At 40.3% G+C, this 17,182-nt stretch overlaps 1 protein-coding gene across 1 annotated transcript; it reads right to left on the minus strand.

The window, feature by feature from the left end:
* Nucleotides 1-12,122: 12,122 nt before the first annotated feature.
* Nucleotides 12,123-12,791, minus strand: LOC127198333 (glyceraldehyde-3-phosphate dehydrogenase-like). Its single transcript, XM_051156236.1, has one exon. The coding sequence runs from the start codon at nucleotides 12,789-12,791 to the stop codon at nucleotides 12,123-12,125; it is 669 nt and encodes a 222-aa protein (XP_051012193.1).
* Nucleotides 12,792-17,182: the final 4,391 nt, after the last annotated feature.

Consider the following 17,182-nt stretch of genomic DNA (forward strand, 5'->3'; position numbering starts at 1 on the left):
GTTGGGTCTAAATTTTTGAACGGAGATTAATATCTATCATATCTCATCTCTATTAACTTAAAACATCTATCTTGATCTAAAAACATCTTTACCCCTAACCTACTAAGCTTAATTGAAAGACTAAACTATCTGGTCTTCAAACCCATCAGAGACCCAGAGTGCAGTTATCAGCTTCCAAAATGAAAAAAATGACTGAGACAGTTTACTGCCTGAACAGTCACACAACACTATAATGTTGGAGCATCATCTTCAGCCTTCTGGCCCAATATCTCCGACAGACATATTTGCAAGGCAAAGAACTATTGAGGACTTGCTTACCCTGTCTTGGCAGAGTTTGGCCATCAACTGCGCTTGCATCTAAACTTGCCCATTTTTAGACAGAATTCTGTCTGTGGCAGAAATGAGGACATTTTGCCCAGTGGCTTGTTTGCCACATTTGAAGTCAACTCTATAAGGAGGTTCTTTGATGCTCATCTTTTTCTTTGAGGCAGGGTGGGTGTTGCCAGATGTTAACTTGTCTTGTTGTCAGAGAATCTTTAGAATAATAAAAACATATTTAAATGTCATATTCTGTAGGTCTCTGAGGTTTTTGGAGACCCTATTTAACTATTTTACCTCTTATCTATAGAATCATATCTATCTGTTAGACCTGGAGTATATATTCTTGTGATAAAATTAGTTTTTACATGAGCATGATTTATATCAATATACAAAATTCAATACCATTGAATTTAAAAATAACCTTATTTGTGTCAATGCTCTCTGTCAATGAGGAAGTGAAGTCACTAAAGTTTAACCATTATTTTCATCCCCATTTAAAAGAAGATAGGCAAGTTCAGAGATAAGTGTTGTGATCAGAGCTATGGACTGACAGATAAGAAAGGATCCAAACTGAGGTCTTCTGATTTTTTTCTGCTTACAGCACTGTTTGTCTACATGGCAGCTAAACAGACAAGGTTTAAGATTGTTGTGTCCTGTGTGAATCCTCTGCTCTAGTTTTGTGATTCCACCTCACTTCTTATAAAACAGGCAAACCCCACTGTATCAAATCCCTGAATACTAAACCACAAATCAGTAATTCTTAAGAAAATTGATTTTAATGGGTGCCTCCTCTGATATCAATGTGTGTGTGTGTGTGTGTGTGTGTGTGTGTGTGTGTGACTAAATGCACAATCTCTGACATCCCACATCTGAAAAGCCTGCCTGGAATATTTATGAGGAGCATTTAACTCTGAGGAACCAACAGAATGACCTGGCACCTGGATAATTGCAGGTTCAGGTCTGTAGGCCTATGGCCCCCAGTAGATGCTGCCCTTTAATTCACAGTTCCAAGATAGATGGCCAAATGGGATTATAATTACATCAAATAGTTCTCAAGGTGGTACAAAAAACTAAGATTGTTGGGAAATATCATCTGGTTATTTGACATGCCTTATAAGCATAGAGAGTAGAGTTGACAGAGCCAGACTTCGTGTCTTTTTGTTTTGTTTTGTTTTATTTTTCGAGACAGGGTTTCTCTGTGTAGCCTTGGCTGTCCTGGACTCGCTTTGTAGACCAGGCTGGCCTCGAACTCACAGTCATCTGCCTGCCTTTGCCTCCCCAGTGCTGGGATTAAAGGCGTGCACCACCACACCCGGCGGCTTCGTGTCTTAAAACAGGCCCAATTAGAGAAGAACCTATACCTGTGGTTCTTAAACCAGAGAGCCTGAAACTAGATCAGTGAACAATGATAACCACCTTGGTTACCAGTGCTTCTTTCTCCACGAGATGCCAAAACACTGTGCTGCACTTGTGTATGATTTGTTCATAAAAGACAATTGGGAAAAAAGTGTCAGTAACGAAAGATGTGGGAGCTTTTGTACTGTGATCATTACTGTAAAGGTTTGTTTATTTGTTATTTATTTATTCACTTTACATCCTGATTGCAGCCCCCTTCTCTCCTTCAAGTCCCCGCCCCCGCCCCCCCCCCCTCCAGCTGCAAACCCTTCCCCCGACTCTCCTCTCTTTTTCTCCTCGGAGAAAGGGGCAGTTTCCCATGAGTACCAACCTGCCCTGGCACGTTAAGTTCCTACAGAACTAAGTATACCCTCTCCTACTGATGGCAGACAAGGCAGCCCCATTAGGGGAACAGGATTCAAAAGCAGGCAAAAGAGTTAGACAGGGACGCCACTCCAGCTGTTGAGAATTCACGTGAAGACCAAACTGTGTATCTCCTGCATATGTGCAGAAACTAGTCCATGTATTCTCTTTGGTTGGTGGTTCAGTCTCTGTGAGCCCCCATGGGCCCAGGCCAGTTACCTCTGTCTTCTTGTAGCGTCCTTGACTCCTCCAGCTCCCTCCATTGTTCCCCTGATCCGTTTGTAGGACTAAAGGAGAGTGTTAAAGGATCGCTTCTAGTCCAGAACCAGAATGGACACTGGGACTAGACAAATTCAGAGAAAAAGAACTGTGATGATGGAAGAAACTACTGGGAATCTTGAGATTTTAGAGTAAGGTGCACACCCATTTGTCCGACAGTTGAAGGCAAATCTGGTAAGTCTATTTGTATATCTAGGAATAGGGACTAAGGGCAATCAATTTATTGTTAAGTCTGGGCCAACTTAATTTAATGGGACACAGATAAAGAGATAGAAACGAAAGTAAATCAGGGATCCAATAAATCACAACAGAACAGGCCAATTCAGTGTTACCCCAAAGACTCAAAGATTGAAATAATCAGTAGAATTCAGGAAAAAAAAAATCCACAAAATCTGGCTTCTTCATTACAGTGCAAAGAGCCAAATAGATGGCATAGGAACTATAATGAGATCATAGGCTGAACACAAAGGACAGCAGAACAAGACATAAAGGAAGATGAAACATATAGTAAGGAATCAGATACAATAAAAGTGCAACAAGGTTACTAAAACCATCTTCTAGTGATAGTGGACCATGCTGTATGGACCAATTAAAAAAACATGACAAACATCAATATGTGTTTGAATGCCCTGGACAATTACTAATACAAAGGTGAAACAATGTCCAGGACAGAAGCAAATCTGGTTTTTGGGCACTGCTTCTTTGATTCTGAGTGTCAGCATGGAGAGTGAAGAATGGATCAGAGCCTATGACTTCTTAGCAGGGTATGAAAAATGGAGTTCAGAATCCAAAGTGTGCTTTCCATAGCATCTTGGATGCTCTCTTCTTTTATTAACCATGCCCCACACCATTTTTCCTGCTTTCTCACCCTGATATTGCTATTACCGTATATGCTCCTTTGCTACCATCTGTTTGAACTTAATCCTGCTTCTTTTTTCTAAGAGCAGATATGGATTCTGAGAGAAAGCTCAGGGGAGAAGGCATTCGCTGCTCAACTACAAAGACCAGAGTTCAAACCTACAGCACCCATGTAAATACCAGACAGCTGTGGCAGCTGGCTGTAATCCCAGGCCGAAGGAGGTAGAGACACAGTGCACACAGGTTACCACTAGCCAACTTAACAAGCCATGGGTTAAAGTGAGAAAACCTGTCTCTACGAGCATACACACACACACACACACACACACACACACAGAGAGAGAGAGAGAGAGAGAGAGAGAGAGAGAGAGAGAGCGGGAGAGAGGAGAGAGCGTGAGGAGAGAGAGAGAGAGGGAGAGGAGGAGGAGAGGAGAGAGAACAAATGTGGCTATCTTTAATGCGCAGATAGGTACTCCAGGATGAGCTCTGCCTGTAAAGTGCCTAAACTTAACCATGCCTTTGCCACATTGGGTATTACTCCGAATTGGAGAGTGAGAGTGATTAGCTCCCAAACTCTCCAGAGAAGAGCACAACCTAGCTCTACACCATGGGAACCGTTCTGGATTCTGACCTTCAGATTTGTAAGAATAAATCATGTCATTGTAAGTCATAAATGTATGACAATTTATTATAGCAGCTGTAGCAGCTGTAGGAAACTAATATCCTTCTCATAGTTGGAGGTGAGGACATATCATTTGAGTAGAATGCAAGGAGCCCTGTGGCCTGTGGGGAGGAGGAATATAGATCTGGGAAATTCAGCTGAGACCTATACTAAGATCTTACTTTGCAGTCTAATTATGCAAACTGACACAATATCAGTGTTCAAAGTTCTATATTCTAGGAATTAGGGGCAGATACTCTGACACTCATTGCCCTCTATGATTTAATGTTTCCTTATAATTAGTAAGTTGATAATTAATTCATTTATTTATACAACTCCAATTATTTCTACCCTGCTGTTCACATGGAGATATAAGAAGTACAAATGAATATTGCTTCTTAAGCCACAAGGTTATCTGTATGACCTGAAGCTGACTAATTCTCATTACCTATGTGTCCCTAAAGTAACAACCACAACAGCATCTTACCTTTGCAGGCACAGTGGAAGACGTGAAGGGCTGGAGAAAGAAACAACTTATTGACTGTAGCAGAGAAGCACTTGCAGCTGCCCAAGTGTGCCTTGATGGCTACCACTAGATTCAAGGGACATTTGGCTTAGAAAACAGTGTATTAAAATGGATGCATTCTCTCACCTTTGAATAACTGCATAAAGACAGTACACACACGCACATGCACGAAGCTATAGTAATTAAGGAAGAGAACATGAACTTGGGAGAAGAGACAAGGCAGGAGTTTGAGGATGGGAAGAAAGTGATGTAGCAATATATTCATGTATAAAGTTCTAAAAAGGAAAAAGCTTAAAAATAAGCAAATAAAGAAGAAAGGACAATGTGTTTCCAAGTTAAAGAACTCAGACATATAAAAGCTGAATGTGGGTAATACTTATTGGAGGCTAGGGAAGACTGTGTGAAAATGTCTTTGTAGACTCATGGTTTCTAAGCCATCTAGAGAGCAAGGAGAATAGGAAAATGTATTTTTATAACACAAGGCCTAGGGAGGAGTCAAAATTCTTTCTTGCATTTGGTGAACATTGTGCACTTGTCCTTAACCAGCATCAGAGAAAACCTAACCCCTTGATATTCTAAAACTGTTAGTAAAGCAAAGAAGAGGATGAACCTAGAAAACAAGGTGTTCCGCTATGCTGGTTGGCAAAGGTCCAGAGACCCCAGAGAACTGACATAGGATCCATCATATAGATTTTGGCCTGGGGTCATTTAAAAAGACTTCTACCCAAAAGGCCATTGGCATTCTAGAATCCATTGGCATCTCCATAGACAGAAGCAAGAGGTGATCTACTGGGTGCAGCATGGGAAGGGTATTTGTGCTGGTCAACAGAAGCAAGGAGAGCACCTGCCTGCTCAAGAGAATTTTAGTCAGGAAGACCCAGCAGAAAGTCACCAGTAGATCAGAACGCACTCTAAGAGTAAGAACCACTTAAAAATACCCTACAGGTCCGCGGAGCAGTGTGTGCTTGTGCTCAAGTGAGAGCCACTCTTCCTTTGCTCTGAACCCATAGGCTCAGAGAAAGGAGAAGTGGCTGTCACTTAACTCTGATGGTAGCCTCAAAGACACCCCCAGAGAGCCAGGGTGGCTCTTTGCTGCAGTTGCTGAAAGTCTATAGGTTGTGGCTACTTGCTGAAGCCCCAAACAGAAACAGAAGCGGATAAAAGGTGGAGGTGAGTGGGAGTCATTTAGTTGAAGGTCAAGGGACATGGTTGAAGGTGTTGGGGATGGTCTGATGTATTTTGATGCTAATTACTACTTGCTGTCTACGTGACCCAACTTTTGCTTACTAAATAGCCATCCCACCTGGGCAGGGCAGAGAAGATAGGTGGGGCCGGGGAGAGGAGAGAGGAGAGAGAGAGAGAGAGAGAGAGAGAGAGAGAGAGAGAGAGAGAGAGAGAGAGAGAGAGAGAGAGAGAGAGAGAGAGAGAGAGAGAGAGAGAGGAATTCTGGGAAGAAGAAGGACTGCCACGAGAAAGGAGGAGAGAGACCTAAAGTGAAGAGAGGAAGGCTGCCATGGGTTAGCTGGAGGACAAGCACACTGCGGCATGGATGGAGAATCTGGCCCAGATGAAGAACATTAGCAAGTATTTGGGATTATGGATGGGAGGTAACTTGATAGACGTTATTAAAAGCAGATGGCATGAAATTGAGGCAGGGATCCCATGCCTGCCCCACTATGGGAGGATTGATATCTGCCCTGCCCCAGGTTAACTAAGGCTATTTTAAAATATAACAAGTGTCTGTGTCTTAACTGATTGCTAGCCCGGCCTATAGATAAAACATGTAATTATAAAACAATATGAAGGCATGGGGCTGTGCAAGCTTTCCTATGAAACGTCCCATCCTGCCCAAGTAGGAAGCATACAGAGAGTAAACCCGAGAGAAACACCACATGCTAAGTGCTGAGAAATAGAGTTCAGGTTTGTTTCAATACCATTAACAACCTCTTCTTAAGCCTTCCTTCTAGTCAAAGGCTCCCATCAATGATGCCTGCACTGGACATGTGGGTTTCAGCCTTTGTTCATGGTATGGGTTGTTGGTAAAAGGCTACATAATAATCCTGTGCGTAACCTGATATCACCAGCCAACAGAACTAAAGAATGGAGTCATTTAGGCAGAGACCTAAAAATAAATAGAGATACTGCGGAATAAAGTTAGGATTATTGATGAGTCCTTTGAACCTCATCCTCATTTGCTTTTATATATGAATAATAATACTGCCAGCGGTGCCTTCTACAATGCAAGCAGATGATAAAAATGTTAGTAGCAATAACTACAATTTACCAGTCTACTTTCCCGGGTCCTAAGGTGCTTTGTTTTATCACACTGTTGTTAATCATCCCTAGAACGAAGGGGGAAGCATATATTGACCAAGGACATGAATTAGGTCACAACAGAGAATTCTTGTTTCCCATGCATAGCATCCATGGATGGCTTTTTCCAGTCTATTAATTATTTAAATAGTTATTATCTATGTTTGTCCTTCTTGCTTGAAAAGAAAACTGCTGATTGAAGCTTATCTTCCTAGTATCTTGTAGGGAGGCTGGGAGGTGTGCGGAAAACGTCTTATAAAGCAGGGAACATAGAGGAGGACAGACAGCATGCCATTTTACAAATTATCTCATTTAATTATGAAACAAATCGTAAGCTAAGTATCATACCTTTGCTTGATGAAGAAAAGACCAAGGCCAAGAAGAGCCTTGGCTATGATTCTTTGCTTCATAAACCATAAACTTGATACCCTTTCCATAATGCCATTCAGAAAGTGCTCTGTGAAGCATAACTCATTTTATTTCTCCATATGCCCTGAAATCAGTAATAATTCACTGTTACAGTGCTGGTCTTACTGACTAAGCATTTGTAGATCTGAACATAAGAACTAGTTCAGTGAGCCAATAAATTTTAATCCCAATTAAAACAAGTCTGTGGTCGGCTGTGGATGGCGTTTTCCACTGTGATTGCCTAGTTTTGACAGAATGAGACTTTAGAATCTATAAATATCAACTTATTAGGCAACATTTTGAGTAATACTCAATGTGGCAAAGGCATGGTTAAGTTTAGGCGCTTTACAGGCAGAGCTCATCCTGGAGTACCTATCTGCGCATTAAAGATAGCCACATTTGTTCTCTCTCTCTCTCTCTCTCTCTCTCTCTCTCTCTCTCTCTCTCTCTCTCTCTCTCTCTCTCTCTGTGTGTGTGTGTGTGTGTGTGTGTGTGTGTATGCTCGTAGAGACAGGTTTTCTCACTTTAACCCATGGCTTGTTAAGTTGGCTAGTGGTAACCTGTGTGCACTGTGTCTCTACCTCCTTCGGCCTGGGATTACAGCCAGCTGCCACAGCTGTCTGGTATTTACATGGGTGCTGTAGGTTTGAACTCTGGTCTTTGTAGTTGAGCAGCGAATGCCTTCTCCCCTGAGCTTTCTCTCAGAATCCATATCTGCTCTTAGAGAAAAGAAGCAGGATTAAGTTCAAACAGATGGTAGCAAAGGAGCATATACAGTGATAGCAATATCAGGGTGAGAAAACAGGAAAAATGGTGTGGGGCATGGTTAATAAAAGAAGAGAGCATCCGTGTGCTGGAACACACCGTATTGACTATCCTTAAGAAGCAGGCATGATAGATAGCAACAACACCTACCAAGTTTTAAAAGACTAACTAAAGGAGAACACTAAAATCTTCCAGGGCAAGAAATATAAAAGCACAAAATATATCATTTTTTTTTTCTGGTTTATAGATGACAACGAAAATGCCTTAGAAAGCCTTAGGAAATTTTAGTTAGAATTGCAGTTTTCACTGAACCTTTATTTGTATGTAGGTTCTTAAACTTTCTCTCAACATGTTCCCCAAAATGCAATCATTCAAAATCTCCTTGAAAAAGGAACAGTGGAAATGCCAAGAAAACAAACACAATGGCAAAGCACAGTAAAAACCACAAAGATGCACAATGACACACAAATATACTGGGTTGACTATGTGGCTGACACAAAGCAAGAAAAAAACAAACTGATGGGATTATTTTATTTGAATGAAGATTATATTACTCAGCAAGTGTGGCTGTTGACAAAAAGAAATAAGTTGAGGTACATATTAAACTTTAAATGTAGCTATTAAAGGGCAAGAAGTATCAAATCAGAAAAAAAAGAGAAGAAAAAGAAAAAGGAACCAAAAATGTGTTTAGTCAATATAGAAAAATAATTAATATAGAGTAAAACACCAAACAGTGAAAGGAAAAGAGAGTGTCAAGAGCAGGTTCTAATGTAGTCTAAATTATGATATATGCTAACGGATTATATTTTCATATTTAAATATGGAAATACATTGTGAAAAACTAGTCTAGTTTCAAGTATATTAGAGGAGTTATAAAAAGCAATAAGTTATTCAATAAGCAATAATTTTGATTCCATTAGATGTTCCATAACAGAAAAATGAATGAGCAGTATCTTTTCTATTCACTCCATAAAGCTTATATAGTCCCACATGAAGTCCAGACCAATAGAAACAAATACAAATGACTTGCTAAGCTAGTTTAATAGCTAATAAAGTTTTATGACAAGAAAATATTAAAACAAAAGCTTATTATCTGGTTTAGTCTTGGCAGTGCGTTACTTTATATTAATACATGTCACTACATCCAAAGGTTTTGTAAAGATGAATACATATGCCCAACTTAAGAGATTCAAAGGAAATATTTAGTATGATCAAAAAAGTGTATAAAACTAGAATAAAAGATATATTTGCAACTATAACATTATCTCTGTGATAACTAAAAAAGGTAAAAAATCACATCAATCTATGGTTTAGAATAATAATAAAATAATGATATATTTAATATCTAATAACAAGGAATATATTGTACTGTATTGAGAAATTATATGATATTTTCTAATGACACAAGAATTATAGTAACTATCTGGCTTAAAGATTGTATCCACTGGTACAATAGTGACACGACTCTTATGGTGGTAACCAATCTCCTTTGGCCCTACTTTACAAGAGAGACTGCATGCTTGGTTCTACAAACACAGGCAAGATTCTGTAGCCAAGGATGACTTGGGTCTTATTGTATGGAACAGCTGTTTGACATTGTGCCAAAGTGCCTTCTAAATATTTTTATTCCCACAGACAAATGCTGTTCTTTAAGGAAAGAAACCTCTCTTTGCTTTGAACACAGCAGTGAATCCAGAGTCATCTTAAGCTATGAACATTTGCCTGTTGAGCACTTATCCCTACACATGACATTTACATCTCCCACTCTAAGGTTCAGGAAACACCAGAGAAGAGGACACAGAAGGAATGTAAGAGCTGGAAGATGGGGAAGGTGACTATGAAATTCTATCTTCTGGAAATGACACAGCAAATGCCATCATAATCTCAGCAGCTACAAATGCCTGCAACAGGCTTACATACGATGGGGCCTTCCATCAGCCAGTCATAGGGAGGAGAAAGGCTCATGGATGCATGATTCATCCTGTGGAGCTATTGGCTGATGATGGGCAAGAGGTGGTCATTGTTTTTATTTGTGTAAGCACAAATAATTTAGCCAGACTCCATGGGTAGTAGTTTTGTTTGTATTGTTTGTTTTTTGGCCCTCATAAAACTCAGTGTGTCCAAAAGAAAAAGGTAACTACTTAAATGTAAGAAAAGTCCTTGAAAAGAAGAGGAATCTCACAGGAGTGAAAAGGAGACATAGGTAATGTTGGGAGGGCTGGTGAACCAGAACATGTTATATACATACATGTACTTGTCAAAGAAATTTGAGGTCCACACACATAACTGTCATACATGTATATTTACCCATGTACAGGAGGAGACATATGAAATGGTGTTCACTGAAACACTATCTGAAATAGAGAAAAAATAGAGATCATCTTAAATATTAATTCAGCAATAAATAAATAAATGATAGCATATTCATATTATTGCATATAGTGGAGCAATGAAAAAAGAATGAGTTGATCCAAATGGATTGACACACACACACAACGCATGTTAGATGTAATTAGGTATATTTGACACCATTTATTGAAAATAGGTCACAAAATTATGTATCTAAGTAAATATAAAATAGAATATGCATAATTGTATCCTCTGAGAAGATGAATGGAAGAGTGAGGGAGGGAAATGGGACCACTTAGTTTCCATGTAGACGTATTACTTTATTCTAAAGTTTTCATAACAATCATTTTATAGTGAGAGAGCCACTAATGCTACTTATGCAATACTCTTCATAAATGAAGAGATGGACACACCCATGCCTAAAGATATCTTTCTCAGTAGACAATACAGAGGAAGAAATGTGTCAGTGCTTTTTCTAAGGACAACTAGAAAATCTGCACAAAACACATATTCTTAAATATATTCAACAGTAACAGAAAGCCCACATATTACTGAAAAATTACTAGTATATTGTTCATGGAAGAAGGATTCATAGATTATCATTTTCTCTTGAATAATTTATGTTTTGCAGAGTACTTGGAGGTTATAGGTCTGAGAATCAGTTTGAAAATCTTGTGAGAGTAAGAGACTATGACTTCCAGAGACTATCCAAAAAGCAGTGATGCCAGAGCGGTCCTGGAGGTTGTCTTGGGGCCTTGAAGGGATATGGAACTGAAATAATGATGATATAGAAGTAAAAAGCATCCAGATCATGTACTGGAGTACCTGAGAGACATCTTAGTCATACGTTATTGTGGGCTGAATTGTGTCTGCTGAAATTCCTTTGATGAAATCCTGGACTCTAATTCCAAAGGGTATAATCATATGTAGAGAGGAAAAGTTGGTGTATTAAATACTTATCTTATAAAAGTCCACTAAAAGTCCAGCAATACAGAAATCAGGATGCAATAATGATTTTAAAAATATGCTAATAAGGTAAAAACAATAAAAAGAATTTAAAAAGAAAAATGATTTCTTTCTTTTTTAAAAAGCTAATAGAATAGAAAAATCCTTGATAAATTTATTTTCAAAGGCGGGAAATACAAATAAAAATGTCAAAAATAATAAGCAGGGACCTCACCATACATCTTATAAATATTAAAGTTCAGTTAAGATGGCATTATGGACAATTTTATGCCAATAAAATTGAAATAATAGTGTAATAAACTTACTAGGAAAAGTCAACTTATCAAAGTGACACAATAAGAGATAGAAATCATGAGTTGTACTTTTATTGCTTTATCTAGGGCGTCTGTGTTTGTGATAAATATGGGATCTGTGCTAGTATCCCCTTTGTCTTTGCCCACAGCAACTTCATGGATGTACAGTCTTGTGTGGTGAAGGAATAAAGGTTGTTCCTTGTGTTTCCTCCCAGGCTAACTTAGGGCATTATGCCCATCATTCCTGCATTGGCACATGCTGTATGCAGGTGGAGTTCAAAGGCAAACAGGCATTAGGAAGAACAAAAGAGCAGAAACTGTCACTGAAATAAATATTTGAATGTATGCCATATTCTTGTCATTTTCAATTAGGTAGAGCTAAGCAAAGAGAACACTTTCAAAACACCGTAACAGAAGGAAATTATGGTCATGCTATTTTTTATAGGTGCAGTGAACTTTATTGATGCTATTCAAGAGACCAGGGATCCCTGGGTCCCTCCCATTATTCTGGGGGTCTAGGATGCAAGCTGTGAGGGGAGATGCTCAGTGTCAGGGACTCCTCAGCAGCCGAGGGTCTCTCTCTCTGGCTCTTGTGTCTTTGCTGAGGTGCAGGGAACAGGGTTTCTTACTCCTTGGAGGCCATGAGGTCCATCACACTGTTGCTATAGCTGTATTCATTGTCACACCAGGAAATGAGCTTTAGAAAGTTGTCATTGAGAGTATCGCCAGTGCCAGCATCATAGATGGAAGAGTGGAATTCACTGTTAAAGTCACAGGAGACAGCCCCGTCCTCAGTGTAACCAACCATGCCCTTCAGTGGGCCCTCAGATGGCTGCTTCACCACCTTTTTGATGTCATCATACTTGGTGGTTTTCTCCAGTAGGCATGTGAGATCCATGATGGACACGTTGGTGGTAGGAACATGGAAGGCCATGCCAGTGAGCTTCTGGTTCAGCTCCAGATGACCTTGCCCACAGCCTTGGCACCAGTGGATACAGGGATAATGTTCTGGCCAGCCCACGGTCATCACGCCACAGATTTCCAGAGGGGCCATCCAAGTCTTCTGGATAGCAGTGATGGCATGGACTGTGGTCATGAGTCCTTCCTTGATGCCAAAGTTGTCATGGATGGCCTTGGTCAGGGGGGCTAAGCAGTTCTTGGTGCAGGAAGCATTGCTGACAATCATTTGGTTCAAACCCATCACATGGTTCAAACCCATCATAAACATGGAAGCGTCGGCAGAGATGATAACCCTTTTAGCTCCATGGTGGTGAAGATACCAGCCTTTCCTCATCAACAATGTATAAAACCATGGAACCACCCCACTACAGATGATGGTTGTTAGGCTCTAACATTATGAAGCTTTTAGGTACATGGAAGTCTACACTTGCACGGGGCTCCATTCTTTGGATGATGGTGACAGAGCTAACTAGCTAGATGCCATGCCAAATACACAATTTTAATGATTCCTGTAATGTACCTTACAAAAAGCACAGTTATCTTTCAGCATCACTTAGGAAGAAAACCAGCTATGTGGTGAAGCTCTGAGGGAGTCTGTTTCCTATTATTTCCTAGCACAGTTCTCTTTTTGTTTATTTCTAGCACTCTGTTCTTCTAGAATCTGTTGCATATATAGTTATACATGTGATGCCACTGATAAACTCTCTTTCTGCCTGCACCCCCCCACCCCGTCCCTCTCTCTTCCCCTTTGCCTGACAAAAGCTCTGCATCAGAAGATGTACACTGCCCATGGCTTTGACTCTCCTTAGGAATGTCTTTTCTTGTCCAGTAAAGGGTGCTGTTGCTTGTATTTCTAAAACTTTTTTCCAGTTCTCATAAACTACAAAAATTTTATATACAATCTGACATACAGCTTCTTTTTCAGAGAAGAAAAGCAGATGAGACAATCCATTCTTCTTTCATGACAAACTCTAGCATTCTCCTTTAGAAGTTATGTCCTTTCTGGTCTTCTCCGGAGCCTCTTACTCATTCATCTGAAATGACATTTAGCTTTCCTCATGAGTCTCACTGCATTCTGACTCCACTAGAGTCATGGTAATCATCGCTTGAGCACTGTTAGTAATGTAGCTGTTGAGAGCCAATTAGCTGGGACCCAGAGTGTCTTCTCTGTTCTCATTGTTTGGTGGAGATGTACATAGCTTTAAGTTGTTGAGTACATCCATTATCCACCACCAGATGAACTCTATCCTACTAAGTAGTCAAGAAAGAGCGCACTTAATACGTCAGGGGTTTGGTCACCGTCAAACTCTCTTGGAGTGCATAGAGCAGAGCTTTGTGGGACTATGTGATCCTGTTAGTATCCTTTTACTCTGAGACACAAGAAAGATAATGGAAATTACAGCAAAAGACAAAAGAAGAATCTCTAATATATTCAGGGAATAACATTCCTGTTGTGGAAACCAGGAATATATAGATATATAATTTTGTCCATGTGGAGAATGTCAATTCTTTCCCTTGAGTGATGAGAATGATGTGAAACATAGAGAATAAGGATCAATTAGTTGATCCTGGCATCATATCAGCAGTGTTTAGTGATGGGCCACTTGTATTTCAACTTAACATAATTCTGAAGACTTTGTATGTCCTGCAAGTGCTTGCTGATCACATTTGGGCAAAGCATCATCAAAGACATTACCTTTCAAAAAAAAAAAAAAAAAAAAAAGACATTACCTTTCAAAAAAAAAAAAAAAAAGACATTACCTTTTAATGATGCACATTTTACAAATGATGGCCCTGAAGCCTCCTAGCCAGCATCAATATGAGAGATAAAAGACAAACTAAAGTTGAACTCATTATTTGGGTCTGTACTTCAGTGTTTTGCTTTTAGAGTTTATATGTCATCTTAGGTCACATTAGATAAAATGTTCTCATTGTCAAGAAAAAAAATGACCCTATGATGTTTTCCAGTTTGATGTGGTACATGGAATGGAGATCAGACCTTCTCTTCTACTGCTTTATTTCTTGGTGCTGAAGGGTAAAATGGTTAATTTGGAAGAGGAAACTTCTATCTTGAAAAGGATGGTGATGTCCACTATTGGCCAAGAAAGGCTTAGCTGTGTGACAAACCCAATATACTGAGCCAGCACTGCAGGTATCACTGATGTCCCATGGCCCTCAGTACTGCTAACATTCATTATCATAGACATGAGGTGTCGAAGTTGCTGCTGAGTATCTGTTCCAGACTGTGTGGATCCCTGGGGCCACTGATGTCCCAAAGCAGGCTTCTGCTTCCTCGAGTTCTAATGGCACTAGGATGGGCTGATCTTTGATGACTACAGAGGTCAAGTGATTTAACTGGGCGAAAATCAAGAGATATAATTTCTCTTCTATGTGCAAATACATTAAATTCTTTGGGTGCCCATTTGTTATAATTATCTTATTTGTATGGCCTAGGAAGCCAATTACTGATACAATGAGACTAAAGTGTATTTTTAAAGCTGCAAGCACTATGCTGGGAAGAATCTAAACTAATATTAATCTACTAGTAAACTACAAGAAACTACTTTAATCCTATGTCCTTATAACCTATATATATCCCAATCACTTGCTAATCTCATCCTCCTCTGGCAGTTTCTCTCTACCAACTTCCAACCCTCAACTCTCTGCAGGAATCTCCCACCTCCCATAGAAGCCCTGCCTTCCACTTCCTGTCTTTCTCCCCAGCTGATTGGCTAAACAGTGCTTTATTGACAACTGCTACATCCACTCAAGGCATTCCTCCACACATTCGATGCTATAAGTGGAAAGAAACAATGATGAAAGAACTCTTGTTCTTCTATGCTCTGTCTGGCATGCTTTTTCCCCCCTTCCCTTCCCTTCCCTCCCCTCACTTCCCTTTCCTTCCCTTTCTATTGTTATCATCATCATCATCGTGTGTTCACATGCATGTATATGTGCTAATGATAGAACTTAGAGCCTCATACTTTCTAAGCCTGCGTTATGCATGAGTGGCACCTCCAGTCTCTCCATATTCGCTTTGAAGCAGACAGTTGTGGGTGAGCACAAGCTAACACTAACATCTGTTCAGAAGTGAGCTCCTCGTGAGCTCTTCCCTTACTGTCACATTTTGTACCTCATTTCCAGTACAAAAGCATGACTATGAATGTCTTTATTTAACAAACATAAGCCAAGAACCTAGTATATATGAGATAAAAATACCTCTTGTCTTCAATTTGTCCAAAGTCTGTAAATAGAGTTACACACTGTCTTAGTGCTGCTAGGACACAATAGCTATGGCTGGGTCATTTGAGAGGACAGAAAGCTATTTTCTCATTCTTCTGGAGGTTTGGAAGCCCAACATCAAGGAACCAGCATCAGGCATAGATCATCCTGTTATATCATCCGTTGGAAGACTGGAGAGAATGAATTCACTCCTAATACCACCCATGAGTACTCCACTCTCAAGACTTAATCACTTCTTATAGGCTTCAACACAATATTATCACAATGGCCATTGAGTTGGGGCAGGGAGAGAGACTGAAGTATTTCAAGTTTAACACATATAAATGTATGAATTACATATAGCTTTTTATACATGAATCAGTAGGCTAGAGATAAAGTCAGGAGAACTTTGGGAACACAGAGGAGGCTGGTAGTGTTCTTTACTTCTCCCTGCCTTTAGGGGATTCAGAGAAGACTTTCTGGATGAAGGGGTGTCTGAACTGACACTTGAAGGACAACTAAGACTTAAGCAGACATGTTGAAGGGAACAAAGACAGCATCCAGTGTTGAAGGGAACTTGGCACACATAGCAGGGTGGAGGCAAGAAGATGGGTTGCAAATGGTGAGGTCCAGGGGCACAGCAGTCCTAACCAAGCCCATAAAGGACTTTGAGCAGCAAACTGAGAAAATCCACTGACTGGTTAAGGCAGTGAGTGACATGGTCAGATTATTATATTTTAAGTCTCTACTTGGTATGTATAATAGAGGATGGACCTCATAATGGAGATGAACCAAGACAGTTTGTTACTCTTCCTCCAGCTAATGCTTCTGTAGTGAAAACCTTGGAAAGCTGCAGGAAGGAAGGAGTGCCCAGCAAGCCAGTCACACCAGCCTGGCGATGGGAGGCTGACAGCTGTTCCAGGCACTCTCCTGACACCTGCTGTGGGCATGGGACAGGGATTCTGGCTGCCTCTTGCCAAGGGACACCTTATCAACTACATAAAGCTGTGATTGGCAGGTGTATGAATGCCAGAAAGGAGCAAGGAGTTCCCTGCCCACTGTCATCTTCAGGAGCCTAGAGACGCTGACAACAAAGAGCACTGAGACCAGCATTTGCTGGATAATGACAGCATTGGTGATTGTGTAGTAAGGCTGGGCCTTTGGCCAAATGAATTGGCAGAATAAGCCTGGCCTTGGCCTTGGCCTTCTCAGCTCCATCTGTCTAGCAGTGGGTGTTAGCCTTGAAGGGCACCAGCCTTCTAAGCTGGCAATTCAGAAAAAGAGGAAGGGGACACATATGAAGTGTGCCTATGGGTGAGACTATCTAAAATGTTCATGACGAGAAAACAGGCACAGTGTAGCCAGAGGAATGGGTCCTTTAAGCATCGCACAGGCCCTTGGTTTGCATTTCTCTTTTCTTTGCCTCTATGACTCTTAAAGAGATGCCAAAATGTCTGTATCTGTGAACACAATTCCAATAGGGCATAGGGAAGAAAACGAAAT

This window comes from Acomys russatus, chromosome 2 (genome assembly GCF_903995435.1).
Source record: "Acomys russatus chromosome 2, mAcoRus1.1, whole genome shotgun sequence".
NCBI lineage: Eukaryota > Metazoa > Chordata > Mammalia > Rodentia > Muridae > Acomys > Acomys russatus.

What these genes read in the sequence shown, in the direction of transcription:
- LOC127198333 (XM_051156236.1), bottom strand. Translation starts at nt 12,791, where the DNA reads ATGAGGAAAGGCTGGTATCTTCACCACCATGGAGCTAAAAGGGTTATC.